General features: G+C 53.9%; 1 protein-coding gene across 1 annotated transcript in view; it reads right to left on the bottom strand.

Moving 5' to 3' along the window:
- Positions 1 to 13,732: 13,732 nt before the first annotated feature.
- The window catches only part of MYT1 (myelin transcription factor 1), a gene marked incomplete at its 3' end in the record, with an annotated part of 43,066 nt that continues 36,718 nt past the window's right edge, over positions 13,733 to 20,080 (bottom strand). The window contains exons 18-22 of the mRNA XM_082670661.1: positions 18,230 to 18,451; positions 17,564 to 17,655; positions 16,902 to 17,005; positions 14,193 to 14,336; positions 13,733 to 13,873 (exon numbers count right to left, since the gene is read on the bottom strand). Of these exons, the coding sequence (XP_082526787.1) occupies positions 13,733 to 13,873; positions 14,193 to 14,336; positions 16,902 to 17,005; positions 17,564 to 17,655; positions 18,230 to 18,451 (703 nt within the window). The remainder of the gene's footprint in view (positions 13,874 to 14,192; positions 14,337 to 16,901; positions 17,006 to 17,563; positions 17,656 to 18,229; positions 18,452 to 20,080) is intronic.

Below are 20,080 nucleotides of genomic sequence, written 5' to 3'. Positions count from 1 at the left end.
CCCAGATATTGCACCTTTGGACTTCCATTTATTTAGGTCTTTACAAAATCTCTTAATGGAAAAAATTTCAATTCCTGGAAGACTGTAAAAAGCACCTGGAACAGTTCTTTGCTCAAAAAGACAAAAAGTTTTGGGAAGATGGAATGATGAAGTTGCCTGAAAAATGGCAGAAGGTAGTGGAACAAAAGAGTGAATACATTATTCAATAAAGGTCTTTGTGAAAATGAAAAATATGTCTTTTATTTTTACTTAAAAACTGAAGGCACTTTTTGGCCAACCCAATACAAACCAATATCTGTCATGAGCATAGACACAAAAATCCAATATGTACAAATTGAATCCAATAATATATAGAATGAATTACACACCACGACCAAGTGCAGTTTACTCCAGGGATACATTTAACATTTCAAAGTAATCCATCACATCAACAGGCTAAAGAAGAAAAATCTTATGATCATATCAATTTTGGATATGAAATTGGATTTTGTCAGATGCAGAAAAAGCATCTGACAAAATCTAATACCGATTCATTATAAAGACTCTCAGCGAACTAGGATTAGAAGGGAACTTTCTCAACTTAGTAAAGAACATCTACAGAAAACCCACAACAAACATCATACTGGATGAGAAAATAGATACTTTCCCATAACATTGGGAATAAGGCAAGAATGTTCTCACCACTTCTCTTCAACATTGTACTAGAAGCTCTAGCTAATCCAATAAGACATGAAAAGGAGAGAAAAGGTGTGCAGATTTGGAAGGAAGAAATAACTGTCTTTGTTCACAGATGACAAGATTGTCTACATAGAATATACCCCCAATATCTATTAAAATAAACAGACAAAAACCTCCGGAACTAATAAATGATTATAGCAAGGTTTCAGCATACAATGTTAATATACAAAAATCTATCGCGTTCCTACTTACCAGCAATGGACAACTGGAATTTGAAATAAAAAACACAACGTTTACATTAGCACCAAAACAAACAACAACAAAAAAAACCTTAAGTATAAATCTAACCCAAAAAAGTACAAGATGGATAAGAGGAAAACTACAATACTCTGATTAAAGAAATCAAGGAAAACCTAAATAAATGAATAGATATTCCATGTTCACAGATAGGAAGCCTCAATGTTGTTAAAATGTCGGTTCATCCCACATTGATCTGTAGATTCAATGCAATCCAGTCAAAATCCCAGCAAACTATTTTGTGGACATCAACAAACTGATTTAAAGTTTACGTGGAAAGGCAAAAAAAAAAAAAGAAAATCCGACACAATATTGAAGGAGAAGAATAAAATTGGAGACTGACATTACTCGACTTCAAGACTTAATTTAAAGTTACAGTAATGAAGACAGTGTGGTATTGATGAAAGAATAGACAAATAGATCAACAGAACAGAATAGAGGGCCCGTAAAAAGACCTGCACAAATATAGTCAACTGTTCTTTGACAAAGGAGCAAGTCAATTCAATGGAGAAAGGATAGTGTTTTCAACAAATGATGCTAGAACAACTGGACATACAGATACACAAAAAAGGATCTAGACACAAACCTCACAATTATCACATAAAAGTTCTAGAAGATGATATAGAAGAAAACCTGGGTGACTTTTGGCTTGGCGATGATGTTTTACATACAACATCAAAGACAGTATTCATGAAAGAAACAATTGGTAAGGTTGATTTCTTTTTTTTTTTTTTTTTTGGTTGCACTGGATCTTAGTTGAGGCAGGCGGGCTCTTTAGTTGCGGCTCGCCAGCTCCTTAGTTGTGGCATGCGAACTCTTAGTTGTGGCACGCATGTGGGATCTAGTTCCCGGACCAGGGATCGAACCCGGGCCCCCTGCATTGGGAGCGCAGAGTCTTAACCACTGTGCCACCAGGGAAGTCCCAGTAAGGTGGATTTCATTACAATTCAAAACTTCTGCTCTGTGAAAGACACTATTAAGAGAATGAAAGGATAAGCCAAAGACTGAGAGAGACTATTTGCAAAACACATAACTTATAGAGGACTTGTATCCAAAATATATAAAGAACTCTTAAAACTCAACAACAACAGAAGCCAAATAATCCAATTTAAAAATGGGCCAAAGACCTGAATAGATGCCTCAGCAAAAAAGACATACAGATGGCAAATAAGCGTATAAAAGGATGTTCAACATCCTATGCCATCAGGGAAATGCAAATTAAAACAACGAGACACACTACACACCTGCTACAACGGCTAAAGCCCAAAACACTGACAACACCAGATGCTGGTAAGAATATGGAGTAACAGGAACTCTCATTCATTGCTTGTAGGAATGCAAACTAGTGCAGCCACTTTGGAAAACAGCGTGGCAGCTTCTCACAAAGCTAAACAGTCTCATCAGATACAGCAGTCTCCCTGGTATTTACCCAAAGGAGCTGACAACTTACGTCCACACAAAAACCTGCACACGAATGTTTACAGCAGCTTTATTCATAATTGCCAATTTTTGTGCACAACTGTGGTACATCCCAACTCTGGAATGTTATTATTCAGCACTAAAAAGAAATGAGCTGTCAAGCCATGAAAAGACAGGGAGGAACCTTATGCTATTTCTAAATAAATGAAGGAAACCAGTCTCAAAAGGCTACAGACTGTGTGATTACGTACATACTGTATGATATGACATTTTGGAAAGGGCGAAACTGTAGAAATAGTAGAAAGATTAGTGGTTGCCAGGGATGGGGTTGGGGGAAGGGGGGACAAATAAACAAAGCACATAGGGTTTTTAGGGCAGTGAACCTATTCTGTGTGATACTGTAATGGTGGTTATATGACATATGCATTGTCAAAACTCACAGAATGTACAACCCCAAGAGTGAACCCTGATGTAACTTATGGTCTTTAATAGTGTATCAATATTGGTACATCAGTTGTAACAATGTACCACATTAACGCAAGATGTTAATAATAGGGGAAACCGTGTGCAGGGGAGAGAGGGTATACGGGAAGTCTCTGTACTATCCCCTATTTTCTGTAAACATAAAACTACTCGCAAAAAAAAAAAAAACTACTCGCAAAAATGAAGTATATTAATTTTTTTTAAAAGGAGGTGAAATTTTTTTCAGACATACAAAAGCTAGAAGCAGCAGCAGACCCACACAACATGTGTCAACAACAAATCAGCCCTTGCCATGGGCACTTGCCAGCTGCCTCTACAAAGATTAAATCATGTGCTGCTCCTGTAGCTGCAGCTGCTGACTTTCAACACCCCTTGAAAGGAGTTCAGGGTGGAGAGCAGAAATGAGGGACTCTGTGCTCCGGGAAAAAGTGGCAGAACAGGTCTTCAGATAGTTAGATATTTCCAGGAGCCATTCTTAAGAGCCCACTTCTTGTATCTCCTCGTATCTAGAAAAGCACTAAAATCCTTCATGGTGACGTCTGTTCCTCGTGACTAGCAGAAACCTTCTGCAAAAGGATATGTGTTTGACTGCATGTGCTCCCCCTTCGCCAGAATCACATCTATACTGACCTTCCCCCCACCTCTTTGGAGCGGTTTCTTAGAGATATCTGGGATACTGTCTCCCGGGCTGCAGTCCTCATTTTGCCCCAAATAAAACTTAACTTGCAACTCTCACGTTGTGCATTTTTTTAAGTTGACACATGAAATGATAAAGTGAGTTTTTCATGCAGAAAGCAAACAATAACAGATGGAAATACAGATCTACACAAAAGAATGAAGAGCCCTGGAAGTGCTAACTGTGTGGGTAAATATATAAGATTATTTTTTAGTGTGCCTCGGTCCTGGACAAGACGCCACTTCTCACTTTACCTACTTCAGTGCTGTTTTTACTATGGACAAGAATTGCCTTTGCAATTACAGTAACTAAAACATGCCTCCCCCACCCCACCCCACCCCCAGCCCCGCTTCCAACGTCTCCTCCAACTGAGGGGGAAGGGCTCACGTCCACTCTCCGCATCTGGGGCCTCGGAGTGAGATTACTGCCCACAGACGCATCAGACTCCACTGGGGGGGTCAAGGAGGGGGCCTCAGAGCAAGTGAATGCTGTTACACCTGGACCTTCTCTCCTGCCTCTGGCCATCTGTGAAGTGAGGCAGGACGGATCGCATCCCAAGGCCAGGCCATAGCAATGACGAGACCCGATATTGACCACAAGGCGTCGCCGCTGCACTGTTGTGTTGAGAGCGTCCAAACTAGGTCATCTGAAAAGAGAAAAAAGTTTGTTCTTCTTCATTTTAAGCCATTCGTAGCCCTTTGTGGTGGAATTAGCCACAGTTTCAGACATGAGTTGAGGCTTCTCTGCTATTTGTACTATGTTTGATGTTGATCTGGAAATATTGGTGAACTCAAATGTATTCATATAAGTAAAATGACTGGGAAGGGATTCTGAAGAATAACTTCTCATCTTAAAACAAACCACCTTAATAAAAGGTTAGCAATGCCCGGGCTCAGGAATCTTCAATGATTACTTTTATGTGTCCACTTGACTAGGTTATGGTGCCCAGATACTTGGTCAAATACCAGTTAGGTGCTGCCGTGAGGGTATCTTTTAAACGTGGTTCACATTTACCTCAGTAAACTTTGAATAAAGCAATCACCCATCAGAATGCAGGGCCTCAGCCATGCAGCTGAGGAGATCCCACTCACCACCCTCTCACTGCCACCCACCTCCAGACGTCAGGTCTTCTGGGTCTCCAGGCTGTTGGCCTGCCCTACAGGTTGCAGACTTGCCCCCCACATTGTGTGAGCCAGTTCCTGGAAACAAACCACTCTCCATACATAGATATAGATGTACGGGTATAGACAGATACACATGACATGGATATAGATACGGATACGGATATAGCTAATAGATATAGATACGGATACGGATATAGCTATAGACATGGATATAGATACGGATACGGATATAGATAATAGATATAGATACGGATACAGATATAGATATAGACATAGATATAGATACGGATACAGATACAGATACGGATACAGATACGGATATAGATACAGCTGATATAGGTATCTCCTCTTGGTTCTGCTTCTCTGGAGAACCCTGGCTAATACAGGGTCCTGACCCAGAAGTGGTAGCAAATCAGGGCCCAGAGGTCTGTCTACAGGACACCTGGGGCGGAAGCACCCTGAGGTGCTGATACCCGCATTTCTTAGTGTGCCGTTCCCAGGATTCGAGGGGCCCCTCCCCCTTAGCCAGCTCTCACTGTGTTTTATGACTTATGAGAGGGAAAGCTTGAGGGGACAGCGTGAGCGGGTAGCAGCCTTAGAGACATGGGGCCAGCCTGGGAAGAGCAAACTCCAGAACCTCTGGCTGCAGCTGTCAGTGGACAAGACCAGTTGCTAGTGCAGGTGGCAGCAGCAGTCGTATTGACCCTGCGGGCGCCAGGTGGGTGGCAGTTAGACTCTGCAGACAGGAGTGCCCTGGGGGGCGCCTGCAAACCCAGGGCTTAGCTGGCAGCTGTGCTCAGACATCAGGCGTCTGGTGACCCACGAGGGGCAGATCTTGGAGCCAGGAGTGATGGCTGGTGCTGCTGGGGGGTGCAAGAAGGAGAGGCGGCTAGAGGGGGTCCCCAGAGCGTCAGGGGTGGCATGTGGCCCGGGGCCTGCGCTCCCGCTCGCTCCCTCCCACTCTCCTTCAGCAGCATGTGCTATGGACCCCTTTACAGAGAAGGAAACTGAGGCACAGAGGCTGGAAGAGTCCTGCTCAAGGTTCCCAGGTATGAGACGGGCCTGGACTCAAACAAGAGAGCTGACACCTGTGCTAACGTATCAGAAACCAGGAGCGCCCGTGAGGGGCATCTCGGCATACTCCTAACTCATGTCCATGTGCTGCCCCTCACCACTGTCCAGACGTACTTCCTGGGCCCTCCTCCAACCCTACAAATCCCCCACCCTGCTGAGCATGAGTTCTGTGCTTGGCTGCCCACGGCCACACCAGTCTGACCCTCAGCCTCCGCCAGAGCAGCATGGGGGCTCCGGGTGACACTCCACTTAAAGGGTTTAGGTGACTGAACAATGTTTGAAGACCGCCAGTCCCGACACAGGGCTCCAACGTGCAGGGCAGCAGCAGCATCCCCTCCCCCACACCACTGGCCACCCAGAGGCACATAAACCTGTTGGGGGTACCCTAGGGCCCCTCTAGCATGAGTGCGGGCTGGGTGTGGATGGCCCCTGGGGCAGAGCTCTGTGGATGGGGGGGTGAGCCTTGAGGCCTGGAGCACATCACCACCACTGTGAACCCCTCTCACAGATGCCTCTGAGCTGGCTTCCCAGGGACATGCGATGGCAGGGGTGGGGTGTCCAGATGTCTCAGGGCAGCCTGCTCCCCACTGCAGTGCACGCACTTGTCTCAGCGTGTCTGCCCCCTGAACTGATGAGGAAACTGCCACAGAGGGTCGACCTGCCCAGGGCCTGGGCCGCTCTGAGTGCTGTGTTCACAGGACACGTGGGGACCGTGAGCTGGGAAGTATCCCTGCTGCACTAAAGAATTTGGGGTGGGCTGTGGACCAGGGAAAGAACCCCTCTGAACATGCACACATGATTTCTCAATTTATAGTTGTCTGGACTCTAAAAGGCCCCTAGACTCAGCACTTTAAGAAGGAAACACGTTTGAGGGTCTGGTCGTGATCCCAGCCCCCAGCTTGGCAGGAATCACGTGGGACAGACCTTCCCCCACCCAGGGTCAGCACAGGGGATGAGGCCAGGAGGCCGCTGTAACCTCTGGGAACAGCATGAATGTGGAGGGGCCTCCAGGGAGGGTACAGTGTCAAGGTGGCTCCGGAATGATCAGGAAGGTTCTGGAAAACGTGGTCCAGGGCAAGGACCATGTCTTACTCCTCTCTGCCTCTGACTGAAAATGTGTGCATCGGAGGAGACTGCCTTTAGGCGTCCAGAGAAGACATCTTGGACAAGCCTGGCCGCCCTTGAGGGAAACCCATGGCTACCCCAGTGACAGTGAATCCTCACCGGACAACAACTGGAGAGGGGCCACTCTGACAGCAGGTCTGGCCTGCCTGGTGGCTACCACCACCCCCAGCTCACAGTGAAGGAGGAGCCTCTCCAGGAGGCTCCAGAAAGAGGAGATCAGAACATGTGGCTGGTCCGTCCTCCTCCCGTCGGACGGCATGGACTGTGAACCTGGCAGTAAAGCTGAGAAGGGAATCTCCTGGGCCTGGTGGCCCCAGACCCCTGACTTCCAGGTGGGGCCCCTGCAGCTACGTCAACCTCTTTGTCCAAGACACAGAGGCCAGCTTCCACCTGGCTCCTCCCACACTGCAGTGGGGCAGTGTACCTTGGGCCACACTACAGACAAGCTGATCTGCAAAGAGCCTTCTCATTCTGGAAAAAAAAAGACCCCGTCTGTAGTTAGCCCAAGGTGAAGGGAGACAAATACTTTCTCTTTGTGGCCCCTCCGTCATGTTTTAAAGCAAAGTTATTTATGAATCAGAAGCACTGATTGCTTTTCTCTCAGAGCTTAGCACCCTGGGCGGAGGGACCAGAGCTCCTCTGGAGTTCACCGTGCAGCCACCTGTCGGGGAGGGTTAGGCTCAGGGTCTCTCCCTTGACGGTCCAAGCAGGTCTGGGGACTTCTTAACTCCTGGAGCTCCTGCCAGGCGTGGCTCCCCCCTGTGGGCTGCTCCTAGCTGAGGTGTCCAGGGGCACAACTGGATCCTCCTAATTCAGAGCCAGGGCCCTGGGCCCACCTCCTGCCCCATGCAGCCACCCCTCTCCCCACTCTGGCCTGATCTAGGGGGCACCCTGCTCTGCCTTCCTGTGGCAGGTGGGACATCCAAGTGGAGACCCAGAAGGTGCTAGAACTGGGAAAGGCAGGCCTGGGGACAGTGTGGGCGTTCCCTGCACGTGGCACACTCTTGTAGGGATGGTGAGAAAGGGAGGGGAGAGGCCAGGAGGAGACCCAGGGCAGCTTCTGCGGGGCGCAAGGGGGACAGGCTGGAGGAGGGCACAGAGGGGAGGGATGAGGGAGCCATCAAAGGCGCTGGAAGGGTAGAGGCCAGGCTTCAGTGGCCCACACACCCTACACCAGACGGGACAGGGAGAGGGGCAAGGCTAGCAGGGGCGGGGTCTGGGGGGCAGAAGGGACCGCAGGGGCCTGTCCCTAGGGTCAGCTGCCAGCACTGGTGGTGTGCCCACAATCGTGGGTCCCCTGGCACCCCTATGTTTTAACCTGACGGGCACCTGGCTGAGGTGGGGGCTGGGCTTCTCTCGGAGAAGCCACCTCCTATTTCAAGGAGGAGCAAAGAGAAAGGCAGCGTCATGACACCTGCAGACCCGTATGGCAAGGTGTGGCCCCGTATCGCCCAGTGTTAGGAAACCCTCCACACCCACAGCTGTAACAGCCTCTACGGAGCCATGAGCCTTAGGGGTGCAGTGGTCAAGGGGAAAGTCTCTCCTGCAATCGTGGGGTGGCCTCAACACAGGCTCCACACACAGCCCGATGCTCACCCACTTGGGGCGTTACCTGTGGGTCCAGGTAAGGAGGGCAGGTGGACACGCCTATCTACGTTGGCACCCTCTCAAAACCTGGCTAAAGTGACAGTTTTTAAGGTATAAACTGGCAGGCAACAAACACGTGAAAGGATGCTCAACGTCACTAATCATTGGAGACATGCAAATCAAAACCGCAGTGAGGTATCACCTCACACCAGTCAGAATGGCCATCATCAAAAAATCTACAAACAATAAATGCTGCAGAGGGTGTGGAGAAAAGGGAACCCTCTTGCACTGCTGGTGGGAATGGGAATTGATACAGCCACTATGGAGAACAGTATGGAGGTTCCTTAAAAAACTAAAAATAGAGCTACCATATGGCTCAGCAATCCCACTACTGGGCATCTACCCTGAGAAAACCGTAATTCAAAGAGTCATGTACCACGATGTTCATTGCAGCTCTATTTACAATAGCCAGGACATGGAAGTCCAAGCTATTAGGATGGACAACCTAAGTGTCCATCAACAGATGAATGGATAAAGAAGATGTGGCACATACATACAATGGAATATTACTCAGCCATAAAAAGAAACGAAATTGAGCTATTTGCAGTGAGGTGGATGGACCTAGAGTCTGTCATACAGAGTGAAGTAAGTCAGAAAGAGAAAGACAAATACCGCATGCTAACACATATATATGGAATCAAAAAATATATATGGTTCTGAAGAACCTAGGGGCAGGACAGGAATAAAGACGCAGACGTAGAGAATGGACTTGAGGACACGGGGAGGGGGAAGGGTAAGATGGGACGAAGTGAGAGTGTGGCCTGTGCTTATATATACTACCAAATGTAAAACAGATAGCTAGTGGGAAGGAGCCGCATAGCACAGGGAGATCAGCTCGGCGCTTTGTGACCACCTAGAGGGGTGGGATAGGGAGGGTGGGAGGGAGACGCAAGAGGGAGGGGATATGGGGACATATGTCTATGTATAGCTGATTCACTTTGTTATACAGCAGCAACTAACACACCAGTGTAAAGCAATTATACTCCAATAAAGATGTTTTTTAAAAAAAAGGTATAAACTGGCAGGAATGGGAAGATGGAAGAGGAGACAACAATGTGATTCAGAAGGCAGAAAAGACACCAATATGTAGTGGACGACTTAGCAGACCCCAAACCCGAATTATAGCTAGAGTGTGGGAAGCTCAGAACCAAGGCCATCCGCACCTCAGAACCCGGGTACCTGGCAGATTCAGGTGATGCTGGAGAGGGAAGAAAGGGCCTGTAACAAAGGTGGCTGGTGGCAAGTGTCTCTGAGAGCTGGGGAACGCTCCCCTCCCTCAGGATAAAGCCTTGAGTTTTATTCTCTGCAGGGTGTAAAAGAAGGGTCTGCCGGCTGGGAGAGGAGGCCTGGCTGTGGTTGAGGTCCCCACCCCAAAAATAAATCCTAAGAGAGCATATGCCAATGACACCAAGACCCTCCCCCAACCCTGGACCCCAGGAGGCTGGTGGCTGAGGCAGACCCTCCAAGCAGGAGGTGGGATCAGCTTTTTGGGGGGTGAACAGCTAATGTCATCATCAGACTGTGGGACCATACAACCTTCTAGCACCACGGTGCTGCTGCATCTGCTTGAAGCCAGAGGGGCTGCCGTGGACCCTCTGCCCACACATCACACGCAGACACCAGCAGGTAGGTGCAGAGCCCCATTCAAGCCCAGGTCTGCTGACACCACAGTGGACAAAGCCCCAGAAGCCCAGGGTATCATCGCGGATGGAAGCCGAGAGACAGCGAGGACCCAGAAGCCCGAGGCCAGGCTGCCTAGGACCTCCCAGAATCCTGGAGCCGGAGAACAGCTTGGAAAGCCCACAGGTCTTACAGGAGCAAAGCAGCCTCCTCAGTGCTGTGGTTCCTCAACGCCAGGGTCCTACACGCCAGCATCCGTGCCCACGGTGCTACCTCTCCAGGAAGCCCCCTCTCCTCCAATCCACCGGCCACATCCGGCACACGGCCTCTGAGAGGTCTTCCGAGATCCCACACTCCAGGGGCACGACCTTGGCCCACCCGGCCAGCCGTGGGCCTGAGCAGCCCTGAGGGCAAGGCTGAGTCCATCTTTGCTGGAGCCCAGGCCCAGGGCCAGTCCAGGGCTGGTTTGGAGCTGACCTCTCCCCAGGCTGTCCTTTCGCTGTGGCCCACCTGTCCGCCAACTATGCATACAGAACTTCACTGAGGTGTGGCTCGTGGAGGGGGCCTCTGGCCCGCCCCTGCCCCCGCCCTCCACAGCCCCTCTGTCCCCCCACATCTGTGCACTCACCTGCTCTGGACGCTGACCTCTGGGGCCCTCTTCCCAGCCGTGTTGTCTTTGTTGTTCTTTGGACCAACCAGGTTCTGCAGAGCCCACAGGCAGAGCTTACCGCGACGAAGCCAGCTGGAGACCTGCGTGGCAAGTGCGCCGGCACCCAACCGTCACCTCCACGGGCACCAGCGCTTCTCACGTTGCTGGAGCCCTTGGAAATCTGCGCTGAGGCCGTGCCGGGTGGCGCTGGGGAGAGGTTCTGGCTGAACTGGTGCCAGGTCGGGGTGCGGTAAGCTGGGTCCCCCGAAGCACAACGTTTCAGAGTCAGGAGGCTAAGAGGCCTGCTAAACCCTCGGCAGGGAGCGGGTGAAGCCCGGGGAGAGGGTGGGAGCAGGGTGTCACGCGTGGGACGGACACAGCCCTTCGCCCGTTCTTCCGCAGTCCTGGCCTCTGCTCGTCTCCTGCCAACTCTCACGCCTCCAGAACGCTGTCACCCCAGCATCTGCGTGCTGACACAGATGAGCACCAACCCGGACCACCGGTTCCCTGTGCCCCCCCGGGGAGCCCCTCCTCAAGGCTGCACAGGTTCCACGCACTGTCACATGCTCTGGTCCCCACAGCCAGCAGCTTAGGCCCTCTAGACCCTCAACCGTCCAGCTGGGACGGGTCTTGGAAGTGAGGCCCAGCATTCCTAAGACTCTCCCTTCGTTCTCAATTCGGGCGGGAGCTCCAGTTTGCCCTCAAGGGCCAGATTCCCAGTGGGGTCAAAGTGTGTTGACAGTTCAGGCTGAATGTGACCAGAAGCCCCAAACCTAAGTCCTCCCTGGGAGAGCCCCGCCTGACACAAAAGGGTAAAGCAGTGAGGAGCCACTACAGCCATCGCCGCCTTCAGGTATGGCTGAATCCAGGAGCTCTGTCTGCCTCCCCCTCCCACCTCCACCTTTCTCTCTCCCCTCCCAGCTCTGCCTCCCTCCTAAATGTCCAAACTCCCTCCTCTGCAGATGGCTCTCTCCTGCAGCCAGGAGAGGGGGCCTTGGGCAGCCCCCATTTCACACCCCCAGTCTAGCCACCCCAGCAGGAAGACTGCTTCTGACCCTAAGAGAAAACTCTGATTTACACATGCAGGTCTGTGACTCAAACCTTGGGGGGGAGGGCGGTTCCACAAAGGAGATGTGGGTTCCACGTGTAGCATCAAGGAGAGCCCACCCACCACCCACTCCCCAGGAAGGTGACCCCTAGAGCTCTCGGGACAGAGACGGCACCCTCACCAGACACAGCTCCCACTCGCAGTCAGAGTGGACTTTTATTAGGAAATCACCCTGCAGACACACTGAGAAGTGCTGTGCTGTGGGTTCAACGTTTCCTGAGGAAGGAGAATCACAGTATCAGAGCTGTCAGAGGGACGGGAGCCTAGGGCGGGCAGCTGCTCAGGGAGGCCTGCGGCCAGCATCCCTCACAGCGACAGGACTCACATCAAGAACCGGCACACAGACGCGACACAAGAAACACGCCAGAGCACACACATCTGCACTACGCTTAAATAAACAATAAATACAGAATTCCATTTGCTGTCGTCCGTGCCTGAAACAAAAGGAGCCAAAAGGGATGAAGAAAACCAAAAAGTCGTTCTTTCCATTGGACCGAGGGGGAAATATCCCCAAATTATCAAAATTCCTGTTACAAAATACTTTTTTAAAATTCCATTATTAAAAGAATAAATAACAAAATATATAAAAAATAACTCAGTTGCATTAAAATCATAACTAGAAGTTATAGCAAGATTTTTTGTGTGGCCTATCTCATAGTGAAATCGTTAATTTCGCTTTGATTTCATTTATTTCCCTCTCGTGTGTCCTAGTGTGGGATCTAGGTAAAATAGTATAAAATTAATAAATAAAAATGTTAAATAAATAGCAAACGTTAACATAAGAGGTTGTGAATATAAATACTTACATTTTGACAAAATTAAATAATTTACAGAATAATTAAACTAACTACTTTCTTATTTCTTCCAGGAAGTGCAATTTCTCTACTTTTAAATACTAACTTGGAATCGCAGTCACAGCTGATTTGGACTCTATTTACACGTTAGGAATATTGTGTTTTTAACACATTAAATCAAAATTTACCTTCTTTCGAATCTCGAATGGATCTAAAAAGAAGTGACACCTTGGTGCTCTCTAGTTAGGAACTTATCCCCTGACCTCGCTGACACTGTCCCCGCCTCAGTAAAGCTCGCCATGACCCGGGTGGCGGGTGGGTCACGGGCCACGTGGGCACACAGAGAGCCAGAGGCCCCGGCCTCGACCCCAACATGGGCCTAAAGGCCACAGCCTCGAGGGAGCCAAGCCCTGAGCACAGGGTCTGCAGGCCCGGCCGGGGGTGCTTCCACGCGGAGCTGGCGCTGTCTTTCAGGGGGTCCCGGGCCAGCGTCCTCGAGGCCTACTCCTAACCTACCCTCTGGAACGCTGTTCTCTTCCACCCTTAACGTAAAAACTGAATTAAAGGACAACAGGAAACACACTTGCCACGCGGCCTCACCGCGCAGGCGCACTGGCCGCTCCCGCTGACTCATCACACGCACCACCGCCCGGCCGGGCTGCCCTCTCGGCCTTGACAGACAAAGGAGTACTGTGGTTGCAGCTCCAAAACTTCCCTGAGAACCTGGTCCTTGAGTTTCCCCTGGAGACTTCGAGCTTTCAGAAGCAAAAATAAATCACTTTGTAATACTTCACGCCCCGCACTCGCGTGGAGAGGTCAAGGCCTCCGGCCCGGCGAGCGCATCGCATCGAGGGAGACACGGATTTCCAGGCACCCCTCTGGGTAAACCCCCCGAGGCCGCCCTGGGCTGCCAACTAGAAGTCACTGTGAGTTGGGACTCTCCACTGGGAGGGCAGGGCAAGGGAGGTAAAAGATGGAGGCAAGTCGGGGTACCCCCGGTGCCCCGGATCAGCACGAGGGCTCCTCACACGAGGAGGACTAGACCTGGATGCCCCTCACGGCCTGCTTGATGCTCTCGAGGAGGTCCTTGTTCTCGGGGTTCTGGTAGCACTCCTGGTTGGAGTACATGTCGGTGAGGGTGCTTACATAGGCATCAAAATTCTGTTCGCATATTGGCTCCTAGAGAACAGAACCAGGTTAGCGAGGCCCATCTGTGCAGGGGGCCCCAGGGTTTCCAGAAGCAAGGGAAATCGATGTGGGAAATCTCGGACCCACACGCCCACGCCACCAGAGACAAGCCCACGGACCCACCACGGGCGGCACTCGGGCTGAGACAACCACGGCCCAGGCTGCTCAGGGTGCCACAGCCACCATGGCCAGCTGTCTGCCCAGGCAGAACCCCCAGCTCAGGGCCCTTCCAGCGAGACCCCAGAGGCAGAGGGGCGCCCGCCCTCCCAAGAGCCCGAGGACGTGGTGCCACGGGGCCGCCGCTACCTACCATGTGCGGAAGGCGGATGTTGGCAAGACTTTGGATGAGGGCTTGGCTCAGGCCGGACAGCTCCAGGAACAGGGCTTCGTTCTGCTCCTCGATGAGCCTGTTCTCCTCCTCGATGCTCTTCAGGCTCCTCTCCATGGACGAGATCTGCGCCAGACAGAGACGGGAGCTGCCTTCCGACGCATCCCCCGGGAGCGCACGGGGCGTGCCCGCTGGGCCACGCCTCACGTCCCTCTGCGAGAGGGTGAGGAGGCAGAGGCCCTGCCGCAAGTGAGGGCTGGCAGCACCCTGGTCCCTGGGTGGAGGAGGGGATGCAGTGACTGGGCCAGGGCGGGGGTGCCACGGCTTTATGTGCCCCACGGGGTGGAGAGGAGCACAGACTGAGGCACCTGGGCTCAAGTCCCAGCTGCTACCAGCTTCCTGTTCTTCCTCTCTGGTAGGGACACTGTACACACCTTGTGGGACGTCCACCTGCCTTTGGGTTTCCCCCACCAGAAAGACCAACCAAGTGCCTTATTAAAGCTGTGAAGGTGGGCTCCCCTGGTGGCGCAGTGGTTGGAAGTCCGCCTGCCGATGCAGGGGACACGGGTTCGTGCCCCGGTCCGGGAGGATCCCACATGCCGCGGAGCGGCTGGGCCCGTGAGCCATGGCCACTGAGCCTGCGCGTCCGGAGCCTGTGCTCCACGGCGGGAGAGGCCACAACAGTGGGACCCGCGTACCGCAAAAAAAAAAAAAAAAAGTAAAGCTGTGAAGGCAAGCAAAGCAGGCCGCTGCAGCTCTCTGCGACTCACAGCGGAGCCAGCACGCCAGAGAGCATCCTGGGATTTCTGGCACAAACACTTCTCCTTCTCACGGCGGAACCAGCACGCCAGAGAGCATCCTGGGATTTCTGGCACAAACACTTCTCCTTCTCACGGCGGAACCAGCACGCCAGAGAGCATCCTGGGATTTCTGGCACAAACACTTCTCCTTCTCACGGCGGAACCAGCACGCCAGAGAGCATCCTGGGATTTCTGGCACAAACACTTCTCCTTCTCACGGCGGAACCAGCACGCCAGAGAGCATCCTGGGATTTCTGGCACAAACACTTCTCCTTCTCTGGACCCAGCAGGGCACTAGGAGGGAGCCTGGAAGTTCTCCCAGGGGCTCTAAGGGCTCCACATGGAGCAGCAGAGCACGGTGATGACAGGGCTCATGGCCATGGGCGTCTCGCCTGCTCTAGGTGCCACAGGCACACATGAGTCTCAGGGCGAGCAGAACCCTGTGCAGAGGGTCACCACCCCATGGGGAAGGTGGGAGAGAAGCCAACCCCGGGGCCTGGCCCAGAGGAGACACGCTTGGGAGGGCAGCCCCCAGCCTCGCTGCATCTCAAAGGAGCCTCAGGCAGAGGCAACCTCATGCTGTGTGTGACGCACCGAGCCATCCCTCAGGGGCAGGATGGCGAGCCGCGGTTCAGGAGGCTACGGCTCTGCGACCTGCGGCTGGGAAGCATCACTCTCTCACCGCCTAGTGACAAGCCTTTGGCTTTAAAAACGTTTTGAGGAGAGGTCCGGAGCCTGCCTTCTCTGCCTGAGCCCTCCTGCGGAGCACACAAGTCAAAACTCCCTGGACGGGAAAGGGGATCCAAGTCCTTCCAAAAGGACGATAGTGAATAATCTGTCTATAAATGGGTGGGCATTGGCAAGTAAAGAGAAATCAGAGGTGCTTGCCAAGGGTGCTGACACTGGGAGATCCCTTGGACTTTGAGAAGGAAAGGAGCAGGGAGGTATGGGGGGGACAGCCACCCAGTGGGGTGTCTCGGTCCCCAGAGACAGCCCCTGCACCCCTTCTCTGCTTCCACTGCCTGTGAACGTGGAGAAGACGCTGCACAGCAGGACAAAACTCCTTCCAGGTCCTCATGGGCTGATGCTCTTTTTACACCAGTTCCTGGGTAACGGGAGGTCAGCGTAGAGGCCCGTCTGCCAGGGGAAGGAGGGGCGGCACAAGTCACGTGGACTCCAACATCTCACACCTCCCATCCACCCCCTCTGCCCTCCAGCTCCGCAGGGCCAGGTCACCTCCTTGTCCTCGGGGACGTGGCTGTGCGCGGCCTCCCCTTCTGTGCCCCTAGCTTTGCTCCGGCCCCCACTCAGCAGCCAACGGAAGGGCATGGTCTTCTTTTCAAAACAGACCATCACCGTTCTTTGTAGGGTTTTGTTCTTGTTTTTTTCTGGTTGCAAATGTTCGATTTGGGGAAATCAGAGAGGTAGGATGCAGACACCTAAAGTAACGTGTAACCCTGTCCCTCAGCACAGCAGTTCTTTCTGGGTCGGACACCGTGCTCACCGCTTTCCTCATAGAAATGCATTCACCTTACAACAAATGAACGCAGTAGGTTCTCTTATTATCTCCACGCTACCTGGGAGGACATCCAGGTACGGATCAGAGGAGAGCCTCACAAGGTCACAGAGGTGGTTTGTGGCAGCGCTGGGCTGGAACCCAGCACCAGCCGGGCTCTGAGGACCCACACTGGGGTTCTGCTCCTACTAACCAACGGGACCAACAGCCACCAGCACCTCGGGACTCCTGACGCCGCTGAGCAGAGCACGCGCTGAGCAGAAGCTGGACAAGGCGCTGGGCTCCCCGCACACTCCCCAGAAGAGGAGGCCGAGGACGGGAAGGACATCCTTGGGTTGGAGGGCGGGGCGGGGGCAGGCAGGCAGCACCACCCACCTGGGACTGCAGCTGCACCATGGCGGCCTCCATCTCGGAGTTGGACTCGTTCAGGTCGCGAATCTCCTGGTTCAGCTGCTTGATCTCCTCGTCGCTGTCCAGCACTGCCCCAGAGAGAAACCTCAGTCGCGGCTCTCGCAAGTGGGGCTCAGCCGAGGCCTGATTTCTAATGGACCCAGGGACCCCCTTCCCAAGCAGAAGCCCTGGCTCATGGCCCACATCTCAGGCTGGGAAAGGTGGCCTTCAGGACTAGTAGACGTGTGTCAGCTGTTTGCCTCCTGGCCCTGGGTCTTGGTGGGAAAATAGACGCATCTGGGGCGTTAATTGCTGAGATAAAAATGGAAGTTTTTCCAATGGCGCTGATTTCCTCAGCTTCCCTCTTCATTGAGCCTGAGTGAGTTCACAGGCCCACACTATGGCTTCCAGCGCGGCCAGCAGGGCTCACCAGCCCCCAGGTTAGAGCCGTAACGACCACGCGAGGGCACAGGGCAGCCAGAGGCTCTGAGCCCAGGTCAGGAGGGCCAGCGGCTCAGCTCAAGAGCTCTGTCCCCACCGCGACTCGCTCCAGGGCGGCTTTGCTTCCCGACCCACTTCTCGCCAGTGCCACCCGCCCACTCTGGCCGCAAAGACCACGTGCAGGGGCTGCAGGAGGGCAGCCTTACCATCACTCGTCTTGAATTTCGTGCCGAGAACCTCATCCCCTGAGACTTTTCCCTTCTTTCCAGCGAAGGTCGCTCTGGGACAGCCGGACAAGCTGGAAGCAAAGATCACACGTGAAAAGCCAGGGCAAGCTCACGCACCACGGGCCAGTCTGAGGTCACATGTCACAGCGAGAGCTGGCGGCCTGGTGGGATCCTGTCTGGAATGTCGTCGCTCATCCCCGGTGCCCCTCGCTCCCGACTCCAGCCCCCAGGCTCCCTCAGTCCTCAGCAGCCCAGGCCATTCCCAGCTCAAGCCACTGCCCTGAAGTCTTGTTCCTCGGACAGCTCGGGGCAAGCACCACACCACCTTTTCAGAAAGGACCTCCTACCCGCTTCCTGCTGCTATCTCCCCGCAGTGTGTACCATCCTTCACCAAACTAGGTATTTAACTTATGTGCTGGTTTGCAGGGGGGCTGGTGTCCTCTTGTTCTCCAGAGACTGATACTTGATGGACTTTCAGTAATGGCTTGTGGAATGAATGGGCTAGCAGTTCGGGTCTTGCTTTTTCCTCGAGAAACTACCATTTACGCCTGAGCCCTGGTCTGGCCCTCCCTGGGAGCCTTGCCCACAGCCCCGCAGCTGGGGCCCTCCTGGGTGATGCAGGGGCAGGGAGGCTGGGATAGTCACCTCCTGTGGGTGAGGAAGCTGCCGTTGGCATGGCCGGAGCCGTCGCAGCCCGGGGTGGGGCAGGTGGGCCCCTCGTTCTTCAGGGGTTTCCAGGAGGAGGATGAGCCATTGAGGGAGCCCTCTTTCTGCCTTCGGGCGGCCAGAGGGCAGCCCGACGCACTTCTGTGAGAGGCGTATTTGCCGCTGATGTGACCAAGCCCCACACAACCTGGAACTGGGCACCTGGGCACAAAAAGGTCAGAGGTGAGCCCCAGGTGCCGGAGCCCAGAGACACCCCCCCCAGGCCAGACCCTAAGACATGCCAGGGTCTCCTGGACGAACTCCAGGCCTTGGAGCAAGAGAAGCACAGGAAGCACAGGAGGCCCGGGGCCTCCCCAGCACAGGGCTTGCGCTCCCCCCGCAGCACAGGGCTCGCGCTCCCCTCCCCAGCACAGGGCTCGCGCTCCCCCCACTAGCCTTGGTCTCATATCCCCAGCACAGGGCTCGCGCTCCACCCCCAGCTCAGGGCTCGCGCTCCCCTCCCCAGCACAGGGCTCGCGCTCCCCCCCCAGAACAGGGCTCGCGCTCCCTCCCCAGCACAGGGCTCGCGCTCCCCCCCGCTAGCCTTGGCCTCATATCCCCAGCACAGGGCTCGCGCTCCCCCCCCAGCACAGGGCTCGTGCTCCCCCTACGAGCCTTGGCCTCACATCCCCAGCACAGGGCTCGCGCTCCCTCCGCAGCACAGGGCTTGCGCTCCCCCCCAGCACAGGGCTCGCGCTCCCCCCCCCCAGCACAGGGCTCGTGCTCCCCCACACACACCCCGCTAGCCTTGGCCTCACATCCCCTGCACAGCTGTGGGGTCAGCAGCCACCTTCTTGCCCCGACCCCCAGCAGCAGTGACCCCTGGGGCCTGGGGCTGGCTCTTGGTGGCCTCAGGTCCGGCATCATTTCTGCGTCAGCCCAGAGGCCACTTGCTGGGAGCTTGCCCTGAGCACTGGCCGCTTGTCACTGCTTTCTATAGGCCACAGACCCAGCAAGCCCAGAGGACCCAGTTCACAGAGAGCTCGCTGGGGTACAGACACGCCACAGGCAGGAAGCCCCCGGGAGGTGGCAGGGCTGGGGGACAGCGTGCTGCCTCGTGGCCCGCACACTCGGACTCATCTCACAGGCGCCCTCCTCGGCCGGGCCCATCCTCATACGTCCCCTTCTCAGCTCTCACCCCTTTCTCATTCATCCCAGCCACGTGGGCCCTAACGTGGGCTGTCCACCAAGCTGGCCCAAGGTCACCTTCGCCGCCGATCCAGAGCGGAGTCACTGCCAGGGGCCCCTGCAGGGGACTTGGGGACGTTCCCTTCTATGTCCACCGCCAAGCCTGGACACCTCCCAACTGTGGGGTCCCAGGGGGACCACTGGGCACTGGGCCCGGCCGTCTGAGGTACCTGAGGTACCTGACGTTACAAGATCAAGAGGCCAAGTGAGAGTCACCAGCTGAATCTAAGCGCTTCTCTCCCGCTCTCCCTGCGAAACCCTTGTCTTCTCAGGAGGGGCTGCTGGGGTTTCCCAGCAACTGCCCTCATGGTGAGTGGCTCAGATATGTCAACGGTGACTCTGCGAGTCTTTCCCTCCACACCCCAGGTCCAAATCTTCAGAGCTGCCAGGTGACCTCATGTTAAGACGTGTGGCACACCCAGGGGACCCCCGGGCAGAGGCACATCTCTTTGGTCAGGTGCCAGGGCGGCCGGGGGCAGCCGAGGCCTCTCCACGGGCAATGGATGTGCAGCTCCCGCCCCGCCACGCTGGAACCTCCACAGACTTTCCTTCTTCTTTTTTTATTGGGGTACAGCTGTTTTACAATGTTGTGTTAAGTTTCCA

Source organism: Grampus griseus (genome assembly GCF_964374135.1).
Source record: "Grampus griseus genome assembly, chromosome: 14".
Classification (NCBI taxonomy): Eukaryota; Metazoa; Chordata; class Mammalia; order Artiodactyla; family Delphinidae; genus Grampus; species Grampus griseus.
The sequence above is the reverse complement of the archived record's forward strand: the minus strand, read 5'-3'. Positions and strand labels throughout refer to the sequence as shown.